The 17,007-nt window shown below is 42.6% G+C and overlaps 1 protein-coding gene across 1 annotated transcript in view; it reads left to right on the top strand.

The window, feature by feature from the left end:
• Positions 1 to 17,007, top strand: part of MTA1 (metastasis associated 1) — a 176,702-nt gene that overhangs the window by 134,967 nt on the left and 24,728 nt on the right. The window contains 4 exon segments of the mRNA XM_030572101.1: positions 1,107 to 1,296; positions 1,701 to 1,790; positions 5,260 to 5,412; positions 6,563 to 6,598. Of these exon segments, the coding sequence (XP_030427961.1) occupies positions 1,107 to 1,296; positions 1,701 to 1,790; positions 5,260 to 5,412; positions 6,563 to 6,598 (469 nt within the window).

Below are 17,007 nucleotides of genomic sequence, written 5' to 3'. Positions count from 1 at the left end.
ATCCATTGGAAGCGGCTCAGTACTGCAGGTCAGGGAACCGAATGCTCATTCCAGTTAACAGTAATGGAAAAAGTATCACTTATTCCTGCCACACACAACCACATCAAATAATATACAGTAGAACTTCAGAGTTATGAACACCAGAGTTACAAACTGACTGGTCAACCACATGCTTCATTTGGAACTGGAAATACACAATCAGCAGTAGCAGAGACAAAAAAAAAAAAGCAAATACAGTACAGTGCTGTGTTAAACATAAACTACTAAAAAGGGGAATGTTTAAAAAAAAAAAAAGACAAGGTAAGGGAAACTGTTTCTGTGCTTGTTTCATTTAAATTAAGATGGTTAAAAGCAGCATTTTATTTCCTGCATTGTAAAGTTTCAAAGATGTGTTAAGCCAATGTTCAGCTGTAAACTTTTGAAAACTACCATAACATTTTGTTCAGAGTTAAAAACAGTCTCTGTTCTCGAGGTGTTCATAGCTCTGAGGTTCTACTGTACAATTGTTTAAAGCCTAAACCAACAGAATTATTAGTCAGAACTTGGCTTTTTTATGACATGGTAAAGGTCTGGCCTATGCAATAATTGATAAGTCATCTTTGTCCATGTGTAGTTAAGTATGTAAACCTTAGCCCAAGGCCAACCTTCCAAGATATTAAATGCTTAAATTGGTCCACATTAAAGTATAGGGCCAAAGTTTTCAAAAACGAATAGTGGCTAGGGAAGAGCAGCAGCAGTGCAGATGGGAGAAGGAGTGGAGGGTTGTGTTGTGCTTTTAGCTTGTTGAGTCTTCCCTCCTAATCTCTGCCTCCCACTCTTGTCCTTGCCTCTATTTCTGTGGTTTTCCTTCAGCCTGTATCAACTCCAAGCTCCTATCTCTGTCCCCAGGAGCCTTTCAGAAACTGAGTAAAGCAAATACTTTACTTTGAGTGAGCATCCTTTAAAATTTAGTAAGTGGGGGTTGGATAGGAGAGTGTAGGTGGAAATGACTTTTAGAATGGACTATGTATGTAGTGTAACTGATGCTGGTTTCTGGTGTTCTGCAAATTTTGAATAAAAATCAGTTGCGGACAATAAAACTGCTTGTGCTTTCTCGCTTTTCCCAGAGTATTCATGGTGTGCCAGTGCGAAACAGTGGGAGCCCCAAATTTGCCATGAAGACACGACAAGCTTTCTATCTGCATACAACAAAACTGACCAGGATTGCCAGACGTTTGTGTCGAGAGATCTTGCGTCCTTGGCATGCAGCAAGACATCCCCACCTGCCCATCAACAGTGCAGCAATCAAAGCAGAATGTGAGTATTTATCCAGCCATCCAACTACTTACTATGAAATTGGGAAACCAGAATTTGAGATTAATTCCTTTGGGAAAGACTTGGGTTAGATCTTTCAGAGGTGCTGTGGCTAAGCACAGATGACCTGCCGTTACTTATTTGCTTTGCAGAAATGGCCTTAACTCATCACACTGTTACCAAATAACACATTTGAAATTACTCAGCTTTTTTTTAAATGTCACTTGTTTGCTAGTATGCAGCCAGTGTGTACGCTTGCCAAAACATGCACCTACTCGTAAACATCCTTTTTTACTAGAAAGCTCTCCAGAGGAAAGTTGTTTTAGACTTAGTTAATTTCCAAGACTCCATTCATTTTTTTAATAAGAAAATAAATGTTTTCCTCAATCCCAATATTGTCTTCACAGGCACAGCACGCTTACCAGAAGCATCAGAAAATCCATTGCTGTTAAAGCAAGTTGTTCGAAAGCCTTTAGAAGCAGTACTGCAGTATTTGGGTAAATATGCTACAGGCTAATTCTCCTAACTGTTTGCGTATTTTCATACTGCTGAGTAAACTGATCTGGAAAAATAGGATCTGCTACCCCCAAAATTTTGCCCATCTCTAGAAATAAATTCATAACTTTTGGTAAGGTCCTGAAATGTTCAGTTTATAGACTATATTGTTTCCTTCTCTGGAACAGAGGAAAGTTCAAAATGGCCCGTGCAGCCTTTCTCCTCTTCACACTATGTAGAGGTGTGGTGGCTCAGTAGCCTACTACCCACCCTTTATCCCATATGCAAAACTCCCTCTTTAGCAGTCATGAGGCAGCCTCTGGAGTCTGGGTAAGAGGTCTTCTGCTTACAATCCATAAATGTGATTGGTGGGATGCAGTTGGCTGGTCCACAATCTCACTCTGGTGCAGTTTTAATGTAACTCCTACAATGGGATCCACTGTGCAGCCTCTTAAGTCTAAAAGGCCTAAGGATAGAGCACTTTCTCCATGAAGTGCTTATAGTAAGTGTTATGCAGGAGTTATAGAAGGAGACTGCAGCTCTGCTGGGGCCTCTCCTTAGCATCATAATTACTGCACAGTAGGCAAATGTCTGAGAAGGATTTCACTAGAATTTAACAGAAAATGAGTTGTCATTTGCTTGCTTGACCTCTCGTGCCTTTGAGGGCAAAGATTTTGTAGTGGAAGAGGTTTAAATGCAGAAATCATGGTCAGTGAAAGATTCATAGATTTCAAGGCCAGCAGGGACCATTGTGATCATTTAGTCAAACTTCATGCATAACACAGGCCACAGAACTTCCCCAAAATAATTCCTAGATTGTTAGTTCTTGCATCCAACTACTGATCTAAAAAAAAACATTTAGGTGCCAGAGGTGATTCAGTAGGCAGTCCTCTTCCTCCCGAGTGAGTTTGAATCATGATCCCAGGGTGAAGTTAGTATATATTGTGCTGCTGAAGGTTCTGTCTTTCAGATTGCACATAAAAGAAAGGTCTCAATCACTTCTGACCATTTTAAAGCAGCCAAACAAAACCCCAGACTGCTTGCCTCTTCTACAAAAGTAGGGAATTAATTCTTGTATCCTGCCCAAAAATTCCTTCTGCAGTTTTGTTTGGATACAGTATTCTTCTCCTCCTGTCCTAAATAGTTTAGAATTGTTTTGTGCTGTTAAACATCTGACACAGTCTTCCTTAAGAGTGGATGGCATGATTTCAGGTGTATGTAGTTTGCAATGTGAAAAGTGCTTGGGATCTTTGAAACAAATGGCTGATATTTTATTAGCAACTTTTATCCAAGTATTTCAGTGAATAGAACTGAAATTGTGCTTAATTTGATTTGTTGCTGTTTCCTATAAACATATTGCTCTCTGCAAGTTGTTATATAATCACACCTGAACCATTCATTGCCTTAAAGAAAGATCTCATATCTGGGAATTCTGTCAAATGAATATTGCAGTAACCCATGATATTTTGTACATTAATTGGCTATTGGTGCATGCCTTGAGTGTGTTGTGGGGCAGGACAGTGAAGGCCCTATGACTTTACCACAGCCCGCGCTGGCATCAGAGTGGCTTATTAACTGTTTCTTTGTATTTAAAAAAATTATGGTACTTAATGTATTGCCTCCTTCTACTATTCAAAATATAAGGCTAAGAGGAATAGTAGGGGAAAAGGCTACAGAAACCCTTCTTGTAATATTTTTGATGTAGATTTTTTTTTAAATCAGTTTTAATTTCCTCTTCTCTTATTACTTAATGTTTGTTTTTGTAGGTAACTGAAGTCCTTGACCTGCTGCCCTCTCTAGTTTCCTAAGAACTAGCTCTCTCTTCACTGCAGTTTGTGGCCAGACAGCCACTGTCAACTCACTTTTTGTTGAAACTAAAATTTAAGATTCTCAATTTTTGTATTTAAATAACCATTGAGTTTAAAGGGACCAGAACCACAAACTGCTCCTGAGGGGACTGGTAGGTTGCGCAGGTGGGGTCAGGGGCAGTTGTAAAACAGTCACACTTCTTCCTCGTCGTCTCCTCCAACAGACACTACACAGCATCCTTCAAACTTGCCTGGTTAGTTTAAAATACTGAATTTAGAGCCTTAAATGAGCACCCAGAACAGTGCTCTAATGTTAAAAGCATCCTCTGGCCACTTCTCTAGTCTTGCTGAGTGATATGGATGGGGAAGTGGAGATTGGCTTTGGTATCTAGAGCACTGTCCAACTGCTTTTAAATTCCAGAGAGTTGATTTGGGAGTTACTTTAAGGCTCCCATTTCAGCAATTAAACTAATTATCTGTTAACTTTGATAAGAAATTGTGAAGTCAGTTTTGTTTCTTTGAATATTTTTATTTATAAAAGATAAGCTTGTGTGTGTGTGTATTGTGTGAATATTCATTAAATATGGTTTGTCTGCTTTTGTTCTAGATACAGTACTTAACAATTAAAATACTCTGTAATGAGAAATATTCCAAAGAATCCCCAAACTGTATGCATGCAGCACAACCAAAATGTAGCCACTAAAGGGAGAGGAAATTTTGCTAGGGAATCCTAGAGGGAAAAAAACACTCTTTATGAAGAGTACCATAGGATCTTTAATGTTCACACAGAATAGGATCTTGGTTTTTAATGTCTCATCTGAAAGCATATGCTTCAGTGGTGTGACAGATTTCAATGTGGCTCTTAAACTGGAAAACAGGGCCCATTCTCCTTTTGATGTAACTATCTTCAGGAGTGTTGTGCTACTTCTTGCTATTACAGAGTCAAGGCTGTGAATCCATAGTTAGGGCCGAGAAAGAGCAACTCATTTTAAACCCCTGTTTTCAGTTGCTTGTAACTTCTCAACATCTTTTCCTTTGGCATGCCATGCTTGATCTCTGCCTCAGCCAAAGGTTAGATTTAAATTATGTGCATGTTCTTGATAGTTTTGTTTTAAGTCCTCAGTGGCTTGGCCAGTTTAGCAACTACATTTATAGAATACTGATAAATTGGCAAAGTTGTAACTTCTGGGTAGCCTATGGATGTTGCATGACTTCTTGAAGATGGCTTCTAATATAGAGCAGCCTAGAAATTATCCAGAATCTGTGGAAAACATAGTTTTAGAAAAGGATACAAAACAGCCTTCTAGCACCTATCGTAGGATTATATTGCAGTGTATATTACAGCACAGGTTAAACATCCTTGTTGAATTCAGCAGTATATTTACAGTGCTTTATATAAGTAGAAATCTTCTGTTAGACTTGGGGCCAAATTCAGAAGTGATATATGTGGCAATTAGTGTTCAGACCTCTTTTTGCTAATTCAGATTCCTTTGCATATCAGTAGAGTAGGCTTAAGTCAGTATAAGGCAGTTTGAATGTAAGAGTTTCTGTTCATATAAAAGGGATGTGCCTTACATTATCTCTGAATTTTGCCCTTTGTGTTTGGGTTTATAGTCTCCATGTATCTTCTAATAAAAATAACACCCTGCTCTTTTTACAATAGAATCTCATCCATGTCCTCCGAAACCAGACCCCATAAAGAGTTTGTCCAGTTCTCTTAACAATCTGACTCCTGCCAAGTTCACACCTGTCATAAACAATGGATCCCCAACTATCCTGGGAAAAAGAAGCTATGAGCAACACAATGGGATGGATGGTAAATATTTTCTAGTACATGTACATTGTCATCTGTTGGGTGTTTCTTGTGTCTTCAAGGAAAGTGCTCCTGTTAATTACTTCCATTTCAGTATTTTGTAAAGAGTACTGCCTGATGGACAGCATCAGTCCTTATTCCAGGGGAGATTGCTTTTTTATTTTTTATTTTAGAGGCCTTAATAGTTTTGAACAAAAAATGTTATGGTTTATATTTCTCTTCTTGCAAAGGCTGGTTTGATTTTGCTTGTGCAGGCATGGATGTGTACAGTCTGAGTAGTACATTGATACAGAGCTGCTAGGCTAGTGGAACTCTGTCTACTTTGATCACGTCATGATGTCAGGCTGGTCCCAGCCTGGCAAACATGAGAGAATAAGACAAATCTCTCTTCTTTTTTTATTACTCTTATTGCCATGGGAATTACTACAGAAAATTTCCCAAATGGTTTTTCTTCTTTCATTAGGAATTCACTACTGCCTCCCTGGTTGGCCCTCTCACTGAGAGTCCTCCTCTCACTGTTGATGGGTCTCACCCCTTCCTTCAGCCCAGTAAATAGCATGGGTGAAGGAAGCATGTGCTTGCAGCAGGAGATGGAGGTACAATTCTCCTGGCATGGAGTCCAGGACTCTGTCTTGAAGAGCTAGGCATCAGCTGAGAAGGCAAAGCAGGGAAAGTGCCACTGGCTCCTCAGTCAAGAATGAGATGGCCTATTCAAATAGCCTTAACAGGAATAGGAAGGTGGGGAATGGCTCAATTAAAAGAAAAGCGTGGCACTTAACAGTGATTGTGACAGGGTGAGGGGAAAAACGTAGTAGCTTCCAAGTTTCCCAGAAGTGAGCAAAACTGACTGTCATGCCTTCAAAGACCTTCTTCGGGAGTGAGACCAGATTCTCTCCCATTCTGCTCCAACCCCATAAATTTACTATGCTGTATTAAAGATATCTTGCCATTGCATTTCAATACAGCCACACCGGGTTTTTTCTCCTTCACATTTATTCTTAGATTAAATTAGCATTTATACTGAACACAAATTACACAAGCAGCAATGGACATCTTACTGTTTGTGTTGAATATTTAGTTTTAAAAAAAATGCTACTGTTCAGATTGCTGATATGGTGTTTTTTCTCTTTTCTGTTCACTTGTGCTCTGTCAGGCAACGTGAAGAAGCGCCTATTGATGCCTAGCAGGGGTAAGACCTCAAGCTGTGCTCAGCTAATGCTAGGAGTATGTGATTTTTAGTTTCATCTGTTGGCTTCTCTAGTTTGCTTGTCTGCTTTGTGGCTACTAATGCTCTGTGTAAATTTTGTGTTGGTGTCTAAATGTTCTTTGGATAACCTCTGTATCCATGGTCTATGCACTGCTAATTATTTTTCAGCCTTTTTCCCCTTGTGGGGCTAGTAATGGTACAACCATAGTTGTTGCATGGAAGTGGTAATGAAATGAAATATTCACTTTATGCTACTAAATTCCCCAAATTATCCAACATTGTTCTAGCATTTTTGTAAAAGCTATTGAAAGTTTGGAATGTAATGATAGCTTGGATGGGGTTTTGGTTTCACTGTTTAACCTCAGGAAATGTAGGCTTCAAATATTCTATATGAATTTAAGTATCAAACACATACAGATCAAAAAAGAAGCAAAATCTAGTAGGATATACTGTCTTTTAGTCATGACCCTTCATAATGTCAGCAACACTGCTAGCTGTTTGATTAGCCAGTGCTGCTGTGCATATCTATCTTTAGCTAGCAAGCAAGCACCTGTAATTATAATGCTTTGTTTCTACATAGCACTTTTAATTCATAGATCTGCAAGTGCTTTACAAGGTTAGTAAGAATTATTCTTCTTCCAGTGCTGGTCCTATGCATATTCCACTCTGAATAGGCATGTGCTCCATGCACCTGGAGTCAGAATTCTTGCAAGCAGCAACCATTTATCTTCACGTGCACCCTTTTCCGCCTTGCATTTCTAACTGAAGGCATAAAAGGGTGAAACAGACTGGCTGTCTCTCCAATTCCTTCTTACTGCTGCATAGCCTAGGATGGCCAAAAAAAACTTCAGGACCAGACTTCAAAGAGAAATTGCCGAGCTTCAGTTCATTTGCAAATTTGACACCATCAGTTCAGGATTAAACAAAGACTGTGAATGGCTAGCCAACTACAAAAGCAGTTTCTCCTCCCTTGGTGTTCACACCTCAACTGCTAGAAGAGGGTCTCATCCTGCCTGATTGAACTAACCCCATTGTCTCTAGACTGATTCTTGCCTGCATATTTATAGCTGCCTCTGGAAATTTCCACTACATTCATCTGACGAATTGGTTATTCACCCACAAAAGCTTATGCTCCAATACGTCTGTTAGTCTATAAGGTGCCACAGGACTCTTTGTCACTTTTTACAGATCCAGACTACCCCTGTGATACAAACATAAGGGTAAGTCTGCTTCAAAGATGTCAAACATAGCTCTGCCTAAATCGAGCAGGTCTGCTCATTCAACCCCTAAGGACTTAGGATATACCAAATCCCAGGGCCATGACCCTAAAGCCAGAGTTGTATCAGTACTTGACCCCATATCAGCGACACCAGTTCAACTGCTACCATCCAAGTCAAAAAGTCAGGATCCCTCGGTTCAACCACTGTCGGTACTATTGGTTCTGTCTCTTACATGGAGCCTCCCTTCTCTGACCCTATCAGTGTGAGCAGATTGGACCCTTCGCATTCCAGAAAGGTCAGAGACTTGTACTACACGGGAGGATATCTTTGCTCTTCCTGAGCCTCAGTTTCCCCCAACATCAGAACCTTCTCTCTAGGGATATTGTGACTCCACTAGAGGGTGTTACCAATGGAGAACATGGGACCCATATGCCAAAGAGCCCATGCGTTTTGCCAGGGAATCATTTTACCATTCCGCTCTGAGGGAACCATGAGAGTTTTCTCCTTATCCCACAAAAGAGAAGGACTGTGAACCAGTTCTCCATTACTGATAAGCTTGCCTTCTTCATCTCCTGATGAAGCAGTCAGAGAGGATTGAGATGCTGGATGAAATTTCAAAGTCATCTGCAAATTTGTGGATTTGCAGGGTTCTGCAGAACTGCACTTCAATCAGCAGTTGATGCAGCAGAGACAGCTTCTAGATTGATGGAACAGCCATTGTGATGCCCTGAGAATCATGATTATATTCTTCGGGATTTCTCAGGGAGGTCCCCTTGGAGGACTTGCCCTTCAATGAAGCTCACCTTTTCACTGAAAAGATAAATGAGTCCTTATGTACTTAAAGGACTCCAGGGCCAACCTCACTCCTTGAGAATATATACACCTGCCCCAGAAAGGAAGTATCACAAGTAATCTTACAAACCTAGACTGGCCAATTGACAGTTTTATTACCGATGATTATATGACACTCCTAATAAGAGACAATGGATATAGAAGTCTAATTTCCCTGAACCTCCTGTGTCTACAGCACCATCTCAAACCCCTCCCCTAGCTAAAAGATATTTTTGACAGGAGTTAGATAGCTGCAAACCATTAGTGAAACCACCTCAATCCCATCCCCTCATGTCCTTCAGAGGTCATTTAGCACTGTTTTCACAACTGGAATTCTATAACAACAGACAAGTGGGTATTAGATATCCAGTCTGGCTGTGCAATTGAGTTTACTTCCCTACGTCTCCAAAACTGCTATCCTTCTTCAGGGACTATTCTTATGAGGGGATTCTCAGGCAGAAAGTGGAATCCCTCCTCCAGCCAGGAGCAATAGAGCGGGTGGTACTTCAGCACCCAGAAATGTACTTCCTTGTCCCCAAAAAGAAGAGAAGCTGGAGACCTATCTTCTATCTCCACAATCTCAGTCACTTCATGTGGAATTCTAGCTTGCAAATAGTCACTCTGACATCAGTATTCCCATCCCTGGAAAAGGATATTTGGTATGCTCTTGATATGAAAGATGCCTACTTTCACTTGAATATACACCCTGCCCACAAGTGTTTTCTCAGATTCATGGTGGGCATTGACTGCTTCCAGCACAGAGTGCTCCCATTCGACCACGCCACTGTCCCCCATGTCTTTACCAAGCAGCTCATTTCAGACGGAACAGCTTCACCATCTTCTCCTATCTCAATGACTGGCTTCTTGTTGCCAGGACGTGTCAAGAAGCCTATGAGTTGACCTCATTAATGCGTCAGCCACCTTTCTCTCTAGGAGTCTGAACCTAGAAAAGTCGCTATCCTTGCTCCAGTGCAGACTATAGACTTCATGGGGATCACTTCTAGATTCACTCACAGTGGGAGATTATCTACCAAGGGACAGGTTTTGCACTATGAGCAACTTGATAGACCAGGTTATGTGCAAACCTCAAGCTCCAGTGAGAACTTTTCTTTCCCTCCTGCGGCCCATGGCTTCGTGCACTTACATTACCCCATTTGCCAGAATTCAGCTATGTTTCCTTCAGATATGGCTCCACACAGTGTATTCACCAACCAAATGCAGCATAATTACCATGGTAACAATTCCTTCGAGTAACATGGTAGATGATCCCCATCAGGTATGTGTGAGCGTCCCCTTCCTACCTTCCTTACTAGACAAGATGATCATTACAGGCATCTCCCTCTTAGGCTGGGAAGCCCATATGGATAGTCATATGGCACAGGGCACTTGGAAACCAGAATGCGTACCAACCTTCTGGAATTTTGAGCAATCAGAAGCTTCAAAGGTTTTTCTGCAATTTATCCAGTCCCACCATGTCCTCATAATGTCAGACATGACAACCATCTCTTATGTCAGTAAGCAGGGAAGGGTGAGATCCATTCACCTTAGGGAATTGGTGTATCAGGAATTAAATCATCCTGTCAGCAGCGTACCTTCCAGGAACTCAGAATGTGTTGGTGGATACCCTCAGTAGGCCTTTTGTGGTCAATCATGAGTGGGGATTGCATAATTCAGCAGTTAACAGAATCTTCGTTCAGTGGGGGACCCTCACCTCAGATCTGTTCTCTTCCCAAACAAACAGAGAATGCAACATCTACTGTTCCAGAGGAGCTCTGGGTCTACATTTGCGAGGAAATGCGCTCCTTCACTTCCCCCAGACAAAAAGAGAATGAAACATCTACTGTTCCAGAGGAGCTCTCCATCTCATGGCTTGGTTTTCAGATGGACATCAATATTAGAACATTCCTGCTGTGAAGCCTTACAAATCAGCCTTAACAGCAGAAAAGATTCCACTGAGAAATGCTATTTCGCCAAGTGGAAGCATTTTCCCATCAGGACACAGCAGAAACACACATCTCCTGAGTCAACTGATATTCCAAAATAAGGGGAATGTCGTCTTTCCCTCAATTCTGTGAGTCCACGTGGCAGCAATCAGTGCGTGCCATCCACCGTCAGATGGTTATTCAATAACCCATTGACCGGCAGATTCTTGAAGGGCCTAATCAGAACCTTCCCACTAGTAGAAACTCTGCCCCTCAGTGGGGATCAAATCTTATACTTTTGGCACTCTCAAAGCCTTCCTTCAAACCATAAGGTGAGACATTGAAGGGGTAGGTATCAATGAAAGTTGCATTTGTTGTGGCCATTGCTACAGCCAGAAGAGTAGGTGAGCTGGGAGCTCTAATTGCAGATTTGCCATACACTGTATTCTGAAAGGACAAAATTTCATTAAATTTATATTGGAAATTCCCCCTCCCCCAAAGGAGCAGAGGAAATTTAATTTCCCCCAGCTCTCACTTTTTATCCGCAAAAGACAAAACCAGTCAGAATATCACCTAGAGCAGAAGTGGGCAAACTTTTTGGGCCGAGGGCCACATCTGGGTGGGGAAATTGTATGCAGGGCCGGAGCAAGGGGTTGGAGTGTGGGAGGGATTGCGGTGTGCAAGAAGGATCTCAGGGCAAGGTATTGGGGCAGAGGAGGGGTGTGGAGTGTCTGAGGGGGCTCAGGGAAGGGGTTTGGTGTGCAGAGTGCAAGAGGGGATTCAGGGAAGGGGTGCAGACTGCAGGAGGGGGCTCGGCAGGGGTTTGGGGTGCAGGAGAGGTGTGGAGTGTGGTGTGGGCTCAGGGCAGGAGGTTGGGGTGCACAAGGGTACAGGGTGCAGCAGGGAGCTCAGGGCAAAGGGGTTAGGGTGCAGGGTGTACAAGGGGGCTCAGGGCGGGGGTTGGGGTGCAGGAAGGGTGCAAGGTACAGGCAGGGGGCTTAGGGAAGGGAGTTGGGGGGTGGGGAGCAGGAGGGGTTTGGGCTCTGACCCGGCACCGCTTATCTAAAGTGGCTCCAGAGTGGCAGCGGTGCACACCATATCCAGGGTAGGCAGCCTGCCTGCTCTAGGAAGCGCTGCAGCCCGAGGGCGGGTGGAGGGCTCCATGTGCGCTGCCCTTGCCATGCCTCCAGATATCTCCCCCAAAGCTCCCATTGGCCACGGTTCCCTGTTCCTCGCCAGTGGGAGCTGCGGGGGGGGGCAGGGCCTGCAGGCAAGGCCAACGCACAGAGCCCTCTGCTCGCCCCCCTCCCTTCCCCAACCTGAGGGCCGCAGGGATATAGTGCCTGCTGTTTCTGAGAGTGGCATGGGGCCCACCACGCCATGGGGGGCAATCTCACGGGCTGGATCCAAAGCCTAAGGGGCCGAATCTGGCCTACGGGCCGTAGTTTGCCCACCCCTGACCTAGAGGGTGTTCTCTATATCAGAACTAATCCAAGGTCAAACTATCCCAGAGATTCTCTAAATGGATCTCGAGCTGTATGCTGCTCTCATACTAGTTATTGCATCTTCCTCCCGCTCATGGGGCGAGGGCTCATTCTGCAAGACTGTAAGGAACTTCAGTGGCATCATTTCAGGAAGTGCCGTTACTTGACGTTTGCAGGGCAACTGCATTGCTTTGCAGCCACAAGTTCGCAGGGTATTATGGTCTAGTGCAGAATATCTTCACTGATGCGTCCATTGGGACAGCAGTCCTCCAGACAGCTCGGCAGTCTGCATCTTTTCACCCTCCTCCTAGCAAGTACTGCTGGTCAGTCATCCACACTGGAATACACCTAGGGACCAGCACTTGAAGGAGAGGAAGTTACTTACCTTACACCACATGGAAGTTCTTTGTTATGTCTGGTCCATATCTGTATTCCACAACCCACCCTCCTCCTTCTCTGCTTTGGATCTTTACTGGATTCACAATAGAGCAGGAACTGGAGAGGTGATCAGTCCACTTGGCTCTTTATGCTCTCAGTTGGAAACATGAGGAGGACAAATATGCATGCATGGACCAGCAGATACTGCTTGCAAGAATTCGCTGGTTCTGGGTGTGTGGAGCACATGCAGATCCACAATGGAATACTTGTAGGTAACATAGATCTCAAAGAACCTTCGGTGACTATAAGGTAAGTAACTTCTTGTCACAATTTTTCAAATGGAGAAACTGAGTCAAATTGGTCTTAAGTGATGTGCCTACACACCAAGAAAACGTAAGAGCTGGGAATAGAATCCAGGTATCCTGACTTCTAGTCCGTTGTTCCTGCCATGACACTATATTGCTCGTGTAGACGACATGTTCTACTGTGCATGTACAGAACAGAATTTTCAAAGGATCTTGACTTTATTAAATAAAAACATTTCTCCTACTAAGCAAAGATACTGCTGTTCTGAAGACTATCTGTGCTAGGTCTCAAGTTTCACACTTCCATTTCTTACTGAAGCTGTTTTTAAAAAAGCATGGGAAGATTCTCATTTCCCCCCTGGTCATAGCAGGTGAAAAATGTTTTCCCCCCTGTTTAAAAATTGAGAAAAAACTAATCTCCTTTGGTGAGAAACCAACCATTGAAAGATTTTTTTGTTTTGAAATAATTTGGAAAACTATATTTAGTAAGAGTGACTGGCATCTGCTGTAGACAGTGCAGTGAAATCAGCCTATTAATGCAAGTTTAGGTTATGTTCAACACAAATCAGGCAATGCAAAAGTGAAGGTTTGCACAATAAATATTAACTCAGCCACACTGCACATCCCTTGAATATTAAGGTTACATTAGCAGCCTAGTTCGTAACTGAAAACATAAACATGCAGTGAGGGTACGTTAGAGTTAGCATGAGAAGAATCTATTTTCTGATTCTTAACTGTGCACTAATGTAGCCCTCAATGTCACTTTTAATGTTCTTTTGAGGGTGAATTTAAATAAAGTAAAAAGAAAACTCCCCATTCACCCATTGTCTCCTCCTGGGCCTCCTCACTCTCCATGCTAGAACTAAGGGATGTCCAGGGGAGCTCCAGCGTGCGAAGTAGCTTGCTGACTTTCTACAGCTCTTGTTGATAAGATAGTTGTGGTCATGATTTCCGCTCCCTGCTAAACAGTTGGTCCATCAGTGAAGAAACTGCTGAGTCATTCAGCAGCTGAAAAACTTCAGAAATCCTGGCCAAGTTTGTCTGGCCTCAGGGTGTGAAGCGGAAGAAGAGAGAATCAATTTCTCCTCCTATAAGGTGCGGCCTCTGGTAATGTTTTGTTATTAGAGATGGAGAGTCCCTGAGATAGGGTTCCAAAGTGTCCCCTTGTTGGTTTGAAGATTTTACTGTGTGTATTTCAATGACACTTAAAATCTCCCTTTTGCAAATTGCCCCAGCAGTCCCTGGTCAGGCTGGACCAAACGAGTGTTGTGTGGTTCGTTCTTCCCCCATTGTGATGTCCACTGGGCTGCGTTGAGATTAGATGCTATTACAATTTTAGCAGATGTGCACCTTGCATGTCCACAAGCCATCATTTAATTTCTTATCATTTTTTAATCTGCAACTTCTAAGTAGCTCACTAGTTCACTCCTGGAACCTGCCTGCATTCTTTCTGCATTCTGTCAGCTTATATATCTTGTGGTCTAGTTTAAAAGTCGTTTAGAGTTGTTGGTTTAGACTTAGTTTTCATAGGAAAAATATTTTGGAGACTTTCCAATTTATAAATTTTGATTTTCTGATTTTTAGGACAATAGAAGCTCTCAACCCCTAAGAGAGCAGGATCTAAACAATGGACCAGATCCGCTTGGCATAGGAGAGTGAGGGCTGGTGGCATCATGGAGCCAGCTATGGTTCCCTGATTCTGTGAGCCAGTCTGAGCTCATCCCAGTGTAATTTAGAGCAGCTGGGGACTGGGATAGGCCCAAAGTTAAAAAAGGAATCACTTTTACACTGAGACCACTCCCAAAAAGAAAACATTGGAAAAGGTTTTAGGAAGGTGAAGATAGGGTTACTGCAAATTATTATGCTACTGTATTATCAGAAGCAGACAGGCAGGATATCCTTTGTAAATAAAGAAACATACTGGAACTGTGAACATCTACTTACTATTGGGAGTCTCTTTTTTCTAATGGTCCATTATATAGATTGCTAGGCTGGTTCAGACTTTTATGTCTTGGGTCTGTGCTAGAAAGAGGCACAGAAAGAAACAGATGGCATTTTCAGATGCTGTTACAACACTACTGCAGGAGTAGTGGGGCTCACATAACTAATACTTGCTTCCAAATTACCTGTTATGTTGGTCTCTGGGTTAGTGCTTTTCAGTGAGATATGTACTTAGAGCCACCTAAATTGATGTTAGTGAAAACACCTATCTCTCACCATCTAACATACTCTTTAAGGGGCTATTTGTGAAATGTGTTTCCAGCCACTGTGGACAGGCAAAGCTGCTTCAGTTGGCCCCTGGAAATAAATTTGCTCTCCCTGAAGGAGGGTGATATAACTAATGTCAATCAATATGGGTTTAGGGAAAATAGATCCTGCCAAACTAACTTGATTTTTTTTTTTTGTATGAGATTACAGGTTTGGTTGTTAAAGGTAACAGTGTAGATGTCATGTACTTAAGAGTTCTATAAGGCATTTCACTTGGTACCACATGACTAAGGCTAAAATTACGGAGGTCGTGCAAGTCATGGATTCTGCGACTTCCAGAAACCTCTGTGACATTTTCCGCTTCAGCCTTAGAGCTGAATTTATTTAGCTTAACAAAAAAAAAGTTTTAATGAGGTGACTTGATTGGTCTATAAGTACCTATGTGAGGAACAAACATTTGACACGCATCTTTTCAGTCCAACAGAGAACTGGTATAACATCAGTCAGGGCCCTCCCTAGGGATGTGCAGACCTGGGACAGCCTATGCTCTGTCCATTCCCCTAGCCCCCACCCCTTTCCCCGCTCCCACTCCACCCCTTCCCCCAAGCATGCAGCCCGCCTCCTCCCTTAAGCCCCCCTCCCTGCCTCATCCAACCCCGCCCCCACAAGTCCCCACAGCGCCTCTTTCCAGCTTCCGCCCTCTCCCCCAAGAGACATCAGGAGCTGGTGGAGCAGTGCAGGCTGGGGCCAGATCGCTCGCTGCTACCAGCACCAGTCCCCCCGCGACTCCACATCCTGAAGCATGGGGCCCTCCAAAGTGTGGAGCCCGGAGTGGTTGCCCTGTTCTGTCCTATGGATGGGATGGTGCCACCAGTGGCTGGAAGATGAATCTAGACAAATTCAGACTAGAAATATTGCATATCAGTGAGAGTAATTAATCACTGGAACAATTTACCAAGTGTCATGGTGGCTTCTCCATCACTAGCCATTTTAAAATCAAGATGGGATGTTTTTCTAAAAGATCTGCTCTAGCAATTATTGTGGGGAAGTTCTTATGCAGGAGGTCAGACTAATTGATCACAATGATCCTTCTGGCCTTGGAATCTATAAACTTGACAGTGGGCAGCACCAGAGTGCCTTTGCTGAGATTCTGTGCTAAGGCTCTTTCGTAGTGCACCTGTGCATCCAGGTTCCGGGGGAATAGTTTCTCAGCTGACTGCATTAGACTATCAACTGGACAGGTGAGCATGTGGCCAGGAAGTAATGTCACAGGTAGTCCTTTAATACAGTTAGGATGAAAGAGAGGATATCTTGTGGGAATTGAGATCAGGATTTTCAAACATGGGTGCCTGAAGTCAGGCACCTAAAATCATTATACAGGCACATACATAAGTGACTTGATTTTCAGAGGTTCTAACATCTTTCACTCCCTTTTACTTCATTTGGAATTGAGGCTGTTCAGCACCTCTGAAAGTCAGGGTACATATTTAGGTGCCTAAAATATGGATTTAAATGCCTTACTTTAGGCATCCTGATTAGAAGATTTTGGTCTCGGATTTCTCCATCCTTTAATGTGGGTAGTCAGGAGTCAGAAATGTAGTACTTGCTTGCAGTATCATTAATTTGTAATACAAAAGTGGAACATCCTAAATGCAATCCGATGCTTCTACACCAAGTAACCCCTCTCTCAGAAAATAAAGGTTGAGAATGTTGTCTGTTCCTTGTGGTATGGATTTTAGGTCTTTATAATTATAAATGATATGCTCAGTTATCTCTTCTGTTTATATTTTTATATTATGAATGATGTGGACAAAAATGCTACTTTCTTGTTATAACTCGTAGCAACAAAATAATTGAACCAAAATAATTCCAGCCATATGGAAAAAGTAACATGAAGTGTCTAGTTTTATCCCTTCATGTAAATCTGTATTAACCTCAACTAATAAATCCCTCATAGTATGAGGTGGTAATAGCACTTGGGATTTTTTGGGACCAGAATCCTTTTGATACATTTATTGAAGGCTTAGGTCTGCATTTAATAAT

Source organism: Gopherus evgoodei, chromosome 8 (assembly GCF_007399415.2).
Source record: "Gopherus evgoodei ecotype Sinaloan lineage chromosome 8, rGopEvg1_v1.p, whole genome shotgun sequence".
Taxonomy (NCBI): domain Eukaryota; kingdom Metazoa; phylum Chordata; order Testudines; family Testudinidae; genus Gopherus; species Gopherus evgoodei.
This window is presented reverse-complemented; position numbering and strand designations above follow the sequence as displayed.